The 14,442-nt window shown below is 42.8% G+C and overlaps 1 protein-coding gene across 4 annotated transcripts in view; it reads left to right on the plus strand.

Moving 5' to 3' along the window:
* The window catches only part of LOC146805453 (granulocyte-macrophage colony-stimulating factor receptor subunit alpha-like), a 331,580-nt gene extending 324,140 nt beyond the window's left edge, over positions 1-7,440 (plus strand). For all 4 annotated transcript variants that reach the window (XM_085622681.1, XM_085622682.1, XM_085622683.1 and 1 more), the window contains one exon: positions 3,993-7,440. In XM_085622681.1, coding sequence (XP_085478807.1) covers positions 3,993-4,085 — 93 coding nt within the window. In that variant the 3' untranslated portion in view covers positions 4,086-7,440. The remainder of the gene's footprint in view (positions 1-3,992) is intronic.
* The last annotated feature ends 7,002 nt before the right edge of the window (positions 7,441-14,442 follow it).

Raw genomic sequence — 14,442 nt, forward strand, 5'->3', positions numbered from 1 at the left:
GAACAAGGCTGAAAGGAGTCACATCCATGTTCAACAATATCACATCACCACTCAGCACGACTGTCACAGTGCCCAGATGGCAAAAAGTTCATATTGCTCTATTGCCCACTTTGTACTGGCACAGAAGTAGGATGTTCAAGATAAGTGCTTGCAACTGACGAAAAAGCTACAAAAGACACTTCTGAACCAAAAGTGTCCTCTTTGACAGATGTTGCAGTTGAGGTCGTCCATCTGCAACCCCTGGATGTATGTAGTTTTAATTCCTACCTTGGATGAGCTACAGATGTGTAGAATGCAACAGTGAAGACATTTTTCACATCTCTGATCATAGTAGTCATTCAAGTTGCAAGGCCTTTTGATTTTCCCATGTTTCAGAACTTTCATGACAGATGATTCTGTCTGCAATCGTCTGTTCTGCACCATACAGTGGTTGAAAATTAACACTGGACCCAGACACTTTTGAAAGGCATGTAAGCCATGCAGCCTCTCACTTCTTTTACAGCTACTTCCCCCAAAGACCCAATAATTTCCAGAGGGTAGCCCTCTCACCTCACTTCATGACAAAGGGGCAGGGAACTTGCATTGGAAGGAAGTCCAGGAGTGATTCCTTACTTGCATGACACTGAGATCCTTGCTGCTGAGTGGAGGTTAGTAAATAATTAGGGCATATCCATCAAAATGGAGTTCAGGTAGTCAATTCCCAATAGAACCAAGGCCTTCGCAAGGATCTGATTAAAATGACTTGGCTGAAAGAGCGGCTTGATCCTTTCACAGCATGAAGCATTGCCCTGTCTTTCAGAGAAATGTACAGATTTGGACAATGTGGGTCTTGCACACATTCCCAAAGTTATAAATTTTAGCATAGTGAAGGTGTAAAGACATTGTTATGAAGCCCCTAAAGCAGTTCTACTGTGGTGATTCTATGACAAAGTGGTGCTGTAATTGGCATGCCAAGCTTGTGCATTTAAAGGGCACGAATAGCAGATGCTGCTGACAAGCAGCAGAACAGCAGCATCCACCTCTTTGCCTCCATCCCCCTTAGCTCTGAGTACAGGGAGCCTGGCTTCGTCCAAACAAACCACCCTTCACATCTCCCAGGACATACCATGTCAGCACTAAACAAACAAGTTACAAAAAGGTTGGAGTTTGTCACAAGCCCTCTGAAGGAAGCACAGCAACTTCGTTGCTCGTAGCATGGCAACAACCCTTTCTGAAACTGTTTCATTTCTTTTTCAACTTTTTCCATTCCTTTTTAGGTCTCGCCTTGCTATCGCGTAAGCGATCGCAAGGCGAGACTATTGTAAAAGGGCATTTCAAAGTGCTCCCAAAAAGTGGATTGCATTGCTAGCACGCGCACAATCACGCGCTTGGTGCCGCCATGCACTCCGCTTTTTGGGAGCACTTCAAAGGGTCCGCTCCCCTGCCTGGAATGCGCTCCCCCGCCAAACGCGTACGCCAAATTTGCATTCACTTTCGCGCCGCGAGCAGACGCGCCAAATTTGCTTTCACTTTCGCGCCGCGAAACGCAAATCATAACTAAGCAAATCATTTAATATCACCGCGCCTCAAAATGAATGGGTCTGTAATGCAACTGGTGCCCATGTAAAGCGCTGTTATACCTTCGGGTCGCGTTCGCGCTATATAAAACTTCAACAACAAAAAAACTCAGAAAAAATGAAAACCATCGGAAGCAGTGCTTCCAGTATTTTAAACGATTCATTTCGAAACCACGAGGGGCTTTCGAGGCTCTTCCTCCGGAGGGGTGTAGACGAGTATATACATAAGAAACATATTGCCCGTTAACATGTCTAAATAGGGGTGTGGGTGGGTACGAACAGTAAGGGACAGTGCAGATGACTTCGAGCCAGGCGCGCAACGCACATTGGGATCAAAGGGCTTCAGCCCCACTCCCCTCACATCGTGTGTGGCAACCCAGGCTGAGTTTCCAGCACCAAAGTCGGCAGTTTAGCCAACGGACCACATCCTCTTCCCCAAGAAACTTAACGAAACCCAAATCATAACTAAACAAATCATTTAATATCACCGCGCCTCAAAATGAATGGGTCTGTAATGCAACTGGTGCCCATGTAAAGCGCTGTTATACCTTCGAGTCGCGTTCGCGCTATATAAAACTTCAACAGCAAAAAAACTCGGAAAAAATGAAAACCATCCGAAGCAGTGCTTCCAGTATGTTAAACGATTCATTTCGAAACCACGAGGGGCTTTCGAGGCTCTTCCTCCGGAGGGGAGTAGACGAGTATGCACATAAGAAACATATTGCCCGTTAACATGTCTAAATAGGGGTGTGGGTGGGTACGAACAGTAAGGGACAGTGCAGATGACTTCGAGCCAGGCACGCAACGCACATTGGGATCAAAGGGCTTCAGCCCCACTCCCCTCACGTCATGTGTGGCAACCCAGGCTGAGTTTCCAGCACCAAAGTCGGCAGTTTAGCCGACGGACCACATCCTCTTCCCCAAGAAACTTAACGAGACCCAAATCATAACTAAACAAATCATTTAATATCCCCGCGCCTCAAAATGAATGCGTCTGTAATGCAACTGGTGCCCATGTAAAGCGCTGTTATACCTTCGGGTCGCGTTCGCGCTATATAAAACTTCAACAGCAAAAAAACTTGGAAAAAATGAAAACCATCCGAAGCAGTGCTTCCGGTATTTTAAACGATTCATTTCGAAACCACGAGGGGCTTTCGAGGCTCTTCCTCCGGAGGGGTGTAGACGAGTATGCACATAAGAAACATATTGCCCGTTAACATGTCTAAATAGGGGTGTGGGTGGGTACGAACAGTAAGGGACAGTGCAGATGACTTCGAGCCAGGCGCGCAACGTACATTGGGATCAAAGGGCTTCAGCCCCACTCCCCTCACGTCGTGTGTGGCAACCCAGGCTGAGACGACTTCCTGGGCACCCGAGTACTTCACAGGTCTTTAAAAGACCATTTGCTTGTGAATGAGGCTTTGCTGTTTTTCACCCCTTCTCAGAGCCCCTGCATCTCCACTCTTAACTACTGCTGGAAGAGTCAGCCCCCCACCCGAAATTTTTTCCTAGCCCCCTCGAAATTTGGCTCTAGTTGCGCCCCTGCTACGAGTGTATCTAAAGGGTGATGGTGACCAAGCGTGCACCACTGAGCGCCGCTCCTCTAGATGTGTGCACGAGGGTGCTGCTGCTCATGTCTGTGTAAACAAGTCTGGTGCCCGCCCAGCGTCGGCTCAACAACCGTCCTTTGTGGAGGGTGCCGAAGCCACCCGAGTCTGCGCACATCAGTGGTCCAAGTGTGTGTGTGTGTGGGGAGGGAGGGGTCTGATGGGCACGAAGTGCCCATAATTGTAACAAGCATTGGCATAGCCAATAGGTCTCGCTTTTTTGGACCTTATAAGTATTTAGTTTTGCAGCACAATATCTTTTGCGCAACACCATCAGCTGTTTAATGGCTAAACCTTGTACCTTATAGGTGTTTAGCCATGCAACAGTATGTTGTTGCACCAACGATATTGTGCTGCATAACTAAATACTTATAAGGTCCCAAAAGCGAGACCTATTGGCAATGCCAATGCTTGTTTTATTCTTACTTTTCACTCCTTGACTCTTTGATTCCCAAAATACTTGATTTCCTCTCTCTCTCTGCTTTCTTTCACCCTATCTGATTTTTTTCTCTCATTGCGTTCTCCTTTTATTCTCTCCACTCATTTGTTGCATCTTAGTCTATCATCCCTTCTACTCCTTTTCCCCCTTCTCATCTGTTTGCATTCTCTTCTTAGCATCTCCTTTCCTTTTCCCGCTTTCTGTTCTCACTTTTCTTCCACTTCTCTTCTTCATTTCCTTCCTCTGTTTCCTCCTTTCAATCTATTGACAATAGAAATCAGAACTGTGGGCTATGCCACGGTTTGTTTTAAATCATATAAAGTGACTCTTAAATAACACAAACTTTCATGTTATTACTATGGGGAGTAATGTGATTTTTCCTTCTTTCAGAATGAATATGTGGCGCATGGATCACTTGAAAAAGATGAACCAGAAGAAACCATTCTGACATTGATCGACGAAAACACTTGCCAGCAAACCTAACAAGACAGAGGAGTTTGCCAACTCCAATTCCATTCATTTGACACAGAAAAATGAAGTTATAGTAATTATCTGTATATTCTAGGTTCCATGGTTCAGACTCATTAACGCATTCACATCCATTACCTCTGTGCTGTTTACGTCTGTTTGAGAGGAAATATGTAAATTATATTTGGATGTGTTGTGAACATAGAGATAATGAAGGGACCAGTAATGAACCTTGTTCCCTAAACGTAGTGTACAGCTGTCTCCCAGCGGAAATATGAGCTGTCGAAAGAGAGAGAGAGAGAGAGAGAGAGAGAGAGAGGTGTAAGGTCAGGCCTCACACTGCCCTTGGTTGTTGCAAGTGTCATTCCCTCATTGATCAGACCTCACTCAGTAGCCATTTTGGGTCTCTGCTATGGGCAGCTTTACCTGCCTGTGGTAGACCTATTGTTTTCAACACATAGCACATACTCCCCTTCCTAACTCCTCATGTTCCCTGTCCCAGGGGCGTAACACAGGCCCCCACATCCCCCGTGGTGCGGGGGTCCCCCCGAGCTGCAGGGGGCCCCCTCGGCACAGTACTTATGCCTGAGCGCTCCGGAATAGATCCCCTTGAACTTTTGCTACGCCACTGCCCTATCCCACTCCTTGCCCATCCGCGTTTTAATATTGTTTTCTTTTTTTACTTGTTTTTTGTGGGTCTAGAAGCTGCAAAGTTCCTCTGGACTGTGTGCTTTCTTTTTTTTGCGCTGGTGCATACTTTATTTTCACTTATTTACCATGTTAAGGCGGTAAATTAAAAGGAGTACAGTATACATAAGAACACATTTATGGCCTTCAGCAGCCGTCCTGAAATGGATTTTCTTTAACAGAAAATCCAATGCAAAATTGCCAGCTATGATCCACTAGTGTACACTTGCATCACAACACAGGCATTTGAATGCAAATGACACATACAAAGCATTGGCAAAGCCAATACCTCTGCCTTTTAGAACCAAGACCTTTTGGGCTTGCTAATGTTTGTTTATTTGAATGAGTGTGGAGCAATGCATAAAAGCGTATTACTATGTCACACAATTTCCTATGGTCAATACAAATTATTTAAAATCTTAAAATCAATTAGTCATTGTTAACTTTACACCTTAAAAATTCCTAGTTTATCAAGTCAGGCAGCTACTCCCATTTTCTTCCATATAAGCCACATACTCACTAAAAACATTGATACTGCAAACACCATTGCGGACAACGAATCTGTCTGGAGGATTCTGCATGCCTCCAGGTGCCTTCTGACACTTAGACGTCTACAGATTGGGATTATCCCCCTGGCCCTCGCCCTGCTATAGGCCAGGCAGGAAAACAACATATGGACTACAGTTTCTCGCTCATATCCACAGGATGGGCAGCCCATAGAAACAAGATCAGGTGACGTCACCCATTAGGTTAAAGTGGCAAAGTACCATATCTGAAAAGAATATAAAGTTTTCCTGGCCAGGTTTGGTTCAATATTATCTCAAAAAGACTCTGAACAATAAAAATCCTTTATCAATAAAAAATGTGCCTGTTAATGTACGCAAAGTTGATAAAGTTAGGAGTTTATTGAGCCGATAAGATCTAAACAATGATTTCAATTCAGTTACTGAAATAGAACAGCAGCTTTGCACAGATCTACTAAACCCAATTCGGAGAACATTTCTCTGACATGTCTCATCCAGGGGAGATATATGTCAATTTGGGGGTAACCCAAATTCTCCTCCAAAAGATTAGAGGTGTATTTGCCGCCCGCTCTGAGATAGGTCAAAGACCAGCATCAAACCTCAGGGGAATCAGGGGGGTGCTGACCGGAATACACAACACCTGCCTTAAAAAACGATTTTCCACCATTTCCAGCTGTTTGATGTTTTTGTGGCCCCAAAGCTCTGCACCGTACAAGGCCACCCCCAAGGACTGGTATGAAGGAAGCTGGAGAACTAGAGAAAATGGTTTCAAGTGGAGCCCTCGATACATCTTCATCAGGCCACCAATCTGCTGTTCTAATTTTAGCCTCCTCTTGGAGATATGCTGGGCCCATTGCATCTTCCCATCTAGGGTAACACCCAGGTGGTCAAAGGTGAGTGGTAACCCATTCAATGTTGGATTCAATCGAAAGGTATGTCAAGGACTAAAAACCATATATTTGGTTTTGGACACTTTAATTTCCAGTCCCCTATCACTACAAAATGTACTAAACTGGTCCAATATTCTCTGGATCTCCATGGGCGACTTAGCGAGGAGAGTATCATCTGCAGATATAGGGGCAGGAACTCTCATGCTTGCTAATTTAGGCGCATCGTTGTCACAATCATTCAAGCAATTAACAAGGCCATTAATAAACAGGGCAAAAGGGTTGGGCCAACACACAAACCTGCCACACCCCTTTACTCACTGAAAATGGTGCAGTCACCTCGCCCAACTTTCTACAACGTACCTGGGCGTAGGTACATCCATGCAGGCGTTGAGTGTGATTCCACATAAATATTGTGGAGCACTCATATACCAACGGTGGCTTATTTATCTTTTTAAAAAGGTTAATAGAAGGCATTTTAGGGTCTGAAAAAATGATGCTAAATATAATGAGTTATTTCTAAAGCACCCAATCTTGCCATATCGAAGTATCACAGAAACAAGATGAAAGGCAGAACCAGGCCTACAAGGTTTGAACCTTTATTTAGCAGATTGCAATTTTACCCAAGCACCAGACACATTACATCACAGAGCTGTCTAACAGGGATCAACACTTCCAGCCTATGATATACGTTCAGAGCTGTGTAGCAAACATGTCAGCTTTCTGAGCTGGGATCAGAGTATTTGATCTTCATGTTACAAATAGATCCATGCAGCAGGTATATTAGACATCTGAACTTTCGTCGTAGCATTACAACTTCTCACCTGTAGGCTACGCAATGATTTGCGTTTGAGATATGTTAAACACCTCATCCCTCTACAGGCTAAGGAACATGTGGAATGCAGGCTACACATCCATCTCTGTAGCAGGCACATTGATCTCTCACTTAACTCTCTGGGATTGAATTTGCAGCAAAATATGCTAAGAGCCTTTGTTAGTTTATCTGGATTGAAATTGAGACCTAAATCTTAGCCGGAACAATTTTGGCTTGATATTCCCCTACCCCTCTCCTGCTTCCGTGTGCTTTATTATCAGTTCACAAAGTCAAACGTTATTTCTCGGAAAGGCAAAAATGTATATGTATTTCATTAATATGTAAGAGAACTAAAATATTAATACAATTGTATTATTAGAGTTGTATATTCTCGACATGGCGGGAGATTTAACAGTTTGTTAGTTTATTTTTTTATTTAATAAAAAATCTTACATTGGCAAAGAATGCGAGTTCTATTGTCTACTTCATTTCTCTCTTATAAGTATGTCCACACAAGAAATCATGCTTTCTCCATCCATATGGAGCATGGAGTGCCATCTATAAATATTCACAGCACTGCTCATCACTTTCATTTCAGTAAAACTACATATCTATCTGTCTGTCGTCTGTCTGTCCGCCCGTCCGTCTGTCTGGCTGTGTCTATCTATCTATTTTGTTATCATTCTAACAGGGTGATAAAAAGTGCAGCATTCAGTCATATAAGGCACTTAACAACAATAAGCAAAAGTGGCTAATGGCAGCATAAAGTCCCAAGTGTTGAGCTTAAAGGGGTGGGGAGAGTCTATTCTGGTTAAAAGCCTAGGATAAAGAACAAGTCAATTTATAGGAGACCAAGACTGTAACCTTACAAGCAGTGTTAAATAATGTGGAGTGAGGTAACAGCTCATAAGTAGAAGCCTAACAGGAGACAATCCTCACCCAGGAGCAGGCGAACAGAGAGCAAGAAGCTGCTTTGCAAGGTGTGCAGATGCTGTGCGACGAAGAATCCAAAAGCAGATGTTTCACAAGTTGCATCTTCTTTAAGATTCTCTTAACAATTGAAGAGAGCAGGACAGGCTTTCCAGATTTTGCCTTCTGACTTGGTTTTTAGTGTGCAAGAACCTTGAAACACAGATAAAAGTGGAAGTGTGAATATTCTAAGATTTGTAAGTCAGATGTGCGGATCTCACGGGACAGCAATCCTCAATCAGGCGACATTTGAGGTAGGCAATAGGTGGGCGATATGATACCATTATAGATCTGACCGAAAGACAGGCTTAGCTTTTTTGCTATTGCTGGAAAGGGGATCTCTGTTGAATTATCGGTTTTCGAGATAAGATACCACCTCATCAGGAGAAATCCCCACTGGTTAGGTCGACGGATCTTTGACATTGGCTGAGATTCATCAGGAGATGATGATCACATGAAATTATCACAATCACTAATCTATTTTTAGTCAATATTGAGAGGTTGTTATGAGTTAAAGTTTTTTTTTGATACATTGTATTTTAGTAATTCATCTTTATTAGAATCAGCATATAAGTTCATCAGTATCAATCATTAGTTTTGTCAATGATCAAAGATAGCCATCAATATATCAAATTAATATGCATTAAGCGTGATCCATAAAGGAAAGAGTCCCTATTCTAGGAATGGGAAAAAAGGTGTCAGTCAAAACCCATAAAGAGGTCTAGTTTGAGAGACTGAGAGTACGAGCATAAAGCTCAATGAACAATAATCTATCAAGCATAACTTCTCATAAAGAGTGGTCCAAAAAACTCAGTAGAGTCTCAGAGTAATGTGGAACAAGCGAACCAAATGGAATGAGGGAGAAATCTTAACTTCTCTAGGAACACGCACTATTATAGACAGCACATTTTATCACTGTTACACATTTCACTCTTCTTCTTTCTTCAGCCAGCCAATCATCTTTCAATGCTCTTATGGGAACAGGATCACTCCTTGTCTTCTCACTGGGAGCGCAATAACTCTACAAACAGCATCATTATTTCTTATCATCTAGCGCTTTCTTCTGGTCTACACATGATTCATTCTCTTGTTCTAAACTACTTTCCCATGGGGGAATTTTCATCTCTATCTATCTAAAATAATAGCTTACTCTATTACTAACAGCAAGCATTGTATAAGTAGACACATTTGCAGAATTAGATGAAAACATGTATGCAACTTTTATTCATTAGGAAATGCATGTCCATGGGAAGTTTAGGAAAACAATTTTTTTTATGAACTCACCATTCTTTAATTATGTCAGCTTGTCAGGGGATTGTTGCTTCAGCTATTCAGGCCTAGTATGAGTAAATAGGTTATCCTACTACAATTTTTGCATTTAAACACATTTATTTTTTCATTAAATCCTACACATTAATTCTGCACATTTATTATAAAACGCTCTCCCGCTATCATTATGTGTTCCCGAAAAATAATAAAATGCATAAACATAGAGGACCTTTTAATGAACATCCTATATCCATTATGATGCCTAAATGTCACTGATATTATGTTTCGTCCCACTACGGCACAGGACAATGGGTCAGCCCACTTCAGCCACTGGATAACGTCTCTTGGAGTGACTGCATTTTGCTTGATTACTTGTATACAACCACCTAAAAGAAAATGGTCTCTTGTATTCTCCAGTAACTGCTAGTACCTATGTACAGTAGGATGTCATCACTTACTTCAATAACAATCAAGAAATGTATTGAACACTGAGATATTGACAACATCATAAACCAATTTTGACATATTTATATATCATATGGAACAGAAACACACATCAAGAATATAGCAAATGTGTATATGCAAGTGAATATGATGAAGCCACCCCCTTAACTTGTGAAAAACATTTCAAGTAGTAGCATCTTACTCAAGAGTAACAACTTGTAACGGCTTGAAATACTCCAGCTTTGTGAGGACTGCAAGTAGTTAGATCTAACTTGAGAGGGACACATAGTAACCACTTGAAGTACTACGGCTTTGGGAAATACTTTTCCGGCATTTGCATCTGATTGGAGAGGGCCATCCAGTAATGACTCAAGATAAAAAAAAGCCTACATATACATGAATAAAAGGACCTTTCGTCAAAATCCTTTATTGTTTATCCAACTGATGTTGATCTTTTGCTTCTCCTACCAGCATAGGCTGTAGATCATCAGAGTTCATCCATAGCCTGGCTTTATTATATGAAAATACAATACACTGGCACACTCCTAGAGTGCCATTGAAAACCCGCTTACCAAGAACAAGGTTTTAGGCCCTTAAATGCACCAGTGACTGCTACTATCTATGTATGGTTCATTGTCGTCACACGTGTTCCTTATTAACCAAGGCATCTATTGAAAGTTGCAATATTGACTCATTATAAACCAAATTTGCATAATCATTTATCCTGAAGAAAAAAAGTACAATTCATTAGAGTAGCAGAAGTGTGTAAGTACATTTCTATTTTAAAGCCATGCTCTCACAGCTTTGTGAAAGAATGTTTAGGCTTTTGCATCTGAGTCGTGGGGGAATTCTAGCACCGACTTGAGGTACTGCAGCTATCCAAAAGGCCAGACCTACTGCCTTTGCCAATGCTTGTTTTATTGTTGGCAGGAGACTTAGCAGCTGCATGGAGAAGATCAGCTCTGATTGCAGATAGTCTGCTTTTTGGGAGGCTGGTGGGGATGGCAGAGCCAAAGTCAAGCCTTGTGATAGCCAGGGCTTTAACTGTTTCTTACATAGCCTGAGGCGAGAGAATGCAGGTTATGAAGATGGGATCTGTTACTATTTCATCAATTGTTCTTAGTTTAATGATCTCAGATGGATGAAAGACTGAGTCCGTAGAGTACGGATGTGAACCTGAGGATATACATAGATCTCTAAAAGAAGCACAACAAGCACCTTTTAAATACTCAAGCTATCTTATCAGAAAGAGTGATGTGCTCAGGGGTTAATTTGTAAAAAAATAAGTGCCGGGGCTCTCGTAAGGAAGCCGTATGCACCAGCCCATTTCTACTGTTAGCGCCGCCTAAAACAGAACCAACTACTAAAAATGAAAGTTGAGCGATGATGTGGTGTAACGGCCAGAGCTGCCGACTTCGGAGCTGGGTAACCAGGTTTGAATCTCTGTGTCGGCTCAACATCCTGTGATTCTGGCCCAATCACTTAATCTTCGTTTAAATGAAGGTAACCTTAACTGGTGCTCATGAAAAGCGCCAGTGTTGATGATTAAGTTCCGGTGCTGAGCACTGGAAACCACCGGCTCAAATTAAGCACTGCATGTGTTCCAACTCCCCATTAAAATGTGTTGAGCTGCATCGGTTTTCATAGGGATGTGAAGGTGTTTGCACCAAGATACCAGGGCACTTTATAAATCAGGAAAGAGGTGCATTTGCGTAGCAGTCAAACATGCGATAAAGGCATATGTTGCATCAGTCCTCTGAGTACCATACATCACCGGTGACACGCACTCATTTTATTTTGCTCTGCTGCATACCAGTGACCCAGAAAAAAAAACATCCATCTCTCATGTATTGGAGAATGAGCAATAAATGCATTAACATTCTTTAGTGCTTATGATTCATACCTAATACTTGTTTGTAGAATTCCTTGTATTATCTGCCACACAGTCCATGCACAGCCTATCTGAAGTGCAACTTACCAGACTCTTGTTGCTGCTCACTGCTGCTCCCCAAATGTTGCCATCATAGCTTTGCTTTCTCTGCAGCGTCTTTCTTCTCTAGACCAGCATAATGGTTCTGCCCTACCCCATCCTTTGCCGTGCCAGGATATGCTATATAGGTGGCAAGCTGCATATGCAATAAGCAGTGTCTTCAGAACCTCAGAACAGAGACCAAGGGCCTGATTAGGAGTCAGGCGAAAAGGAATTAACGTATGCCATTCTGCTCCACCTGGTCATGAGTGGGCCCAATTTTACTGGGCAGTTTCTGTCTGGTACAATCTCTTCAGGCTTTGGCTGCAGCAGCAGACAACCCTCATTCCCTGATTTTTGTTCTGGCATCCGGGTCAATTTAATGCTTCCCCACTTAGAACTTATCTCCTAGTTTCCTCCAAGGCTCCATCTCCAGCCCACATATAGGTACCCACATACATTTACCAACTGCTCAGAGAAGGTGGTAAATATATATGGTAAACCCCATGGAACTGGGAATTCGGCATGGTTTAACGCCCAGTAAATTCTGTTCCACACTGTAACTCTCCATTCCTTGGGATTCAACTCATCGTTGGACAGTACTGGTCACATAAATGTTGCTTGTGGATTTACCATCCCAGCAGTACCGTGCAACTTGTAATCTGGCTCCAAGTGCCAAGAAAATGAATCAGGGGGACTAGCAACTGAGATAGAGACAAAGGATAAAACTGGGGAAGAGAGAGGCCAACAAAGAAACAGAGACTGGAGACAGGGAAGCCCACTTCAGGAGGGATAAGGACAAAATGGGACACACCTCGGGACAGAAAAAAACAATAAAAGTCAGACACTCTGTTAAGGTGAACCACGCTATTGAACGTCTCTTCTAGTGACATGCTTGAAATGGACAGGGGAAAATGAGAAAGACACTAATATACATAGGGGACTGGTGAACGTTGGATCCGAACCATACAATGGACAATAGTAGTGAAGAAAGAAATTGGAGAGACGTGACAATGGAAAAAACTTGAGACAAGAAAAATGTACATGGGAAGAAAGAGAAGAAAGACACGAGAAGCGAGAGATCCTGGAGAATTAAGAAGAAAGTAACACCGGGGAGAGAAGGGAGAAGGAGAGACAGAATGATGAGAATTAATAAGAAGGCTGGGTGAGGAAAAGGGGGTAAAAGGAAGAGGCTGTAGGGACTGTAAAAAAAGGAGGAGAAAGAAACGAGAGAATACAAAATGCCACAGACCAAAGAGGAATAAGAGAGAGGCACCCGAGGTGAATAAAAGAGAAAGATAGTCACACTAGAGCCAAGAGAAAAAAGGAGAAAATGGAAAGATGATCAGCTGGGGAGTAGGCAACACAACAGAAAAGAGTGCAGGAGAATAAATGTTGACTAAATGGAAGGGTAAACATGATGATTAGAGCAGGACAGAGCAGCACTGCAGAGACGAAGTGGAGAGAAGGTAGGTGAGAGGAGAAGAGAAAGAAGACAGAGAAAAGAGTTTGAGAGAGATTGGTGCTGAGGAGAAGGAGAAACCAACAAAGAAACGTATATAAAGAAATGGGGAGAATGAGAGAGACAGGCACTGCGGATAGTGAAATCGAGAGGCAAGGGGTGGAGAGGGCAGGCCGGGGAAGGAAAAGTCAGTAGTCGTATCCTAAGGGTACTGTGCAAAAAAGGAAAGACAACATGAATAGCTCAGAGGCAACGAAGAGGATGAAGTGGGCGGGAAGGTGAAAAATGAGATAAAACAGAGAACCTGGAAGGAAATATGAGAATGAAGAAAGGGCAAAGAGATAGTGAGTGAGAAAAGAGAGCAGGAAGAATGACCAGGAAGAGTGAAGGAGAAGATCACCAGAGCACTATTGAGAGAGAAGAGCACAAGCAACATTCATTAAGAAAAACAGACAGAAATCACTGATGAAAAGATAGAGGAAAAGTAGAAAAGAAGAAATAGGCATGAAGGGCCATATTTATCAAAATGTGACATAGCGCAGCAAAACACCTTGGCTTGCATGGTGCAAGAGCGACGCAAGACCTTGAAAAATCTGGCCCCACATTCTTACACGTAGTAAAAAACTTAAATATTCATGTATTAGTCTGCCAGATCAATACCATTGTGAGAGGTTGAGCGTTGCGCTACTCTGGATTTATCAAGCCACTTAGGGCTATACAATGCCGCCTTGCTTGGCTTCATAAATTGCATCTTAAGGGTTGTGTCGCTTTTGCACCCCTTTTCATGGTTCAAAAGCGACACAACCCTTTGATAAATATATATGGTCCAAAGAGTTTAAAGAGCGATCACACTCACAACAAATGTGACAATGCAGGTGATGAAATTGGGCATGGCTAGGAGAACGGGAGAGGTATGGGTAGGAAATTGGCCTGTGCGTGTAAGCAGTGCAGATGCTGATCATGAGCAGTGGCGTAACATAGGCCACCGCAGCCCCAGCGGTGCAGGGGGGCCTTGAGCTCCGGGGGCCCCTTCAGCACAGTACCCTGGCATGAGAGCTCTTGGCTGAGTCTGGAGGGGGGCCCCTCCATGTACTTTGCAGAAGCCCACCCTCAAGTTTAATTGAGCAAGTCACTGACGGAAAATACTACTTATCACGCCGGCAGCAAGCATGTCTGGTAGTCAGCTCCCTGACATGCATTCATTTAATAAGGAGGTCCTTAGATTGTGTGTTATGCACAAGATACAGCAATTTGGACTGCTATCACTGCCAAACAAACATACTTCAAACAGTGCTATTTCTAAAATTACTATTATGTAGATGCAAAACATTGTCTTTAGTTAGACAG

The sequence above is a fragment of the Triturus cristatus genome, chromosome 8 (assembly GCF_964204655.1).
Source record: "Triturus cristatus chromosome 8, aTriCri1.1, whole genome shotgun sequence".
NCBI lineage: Eukaryota > Metazoa > Chordata > Amphibia > Caudata > Salamandridae > Triturus > Triturus cristatus.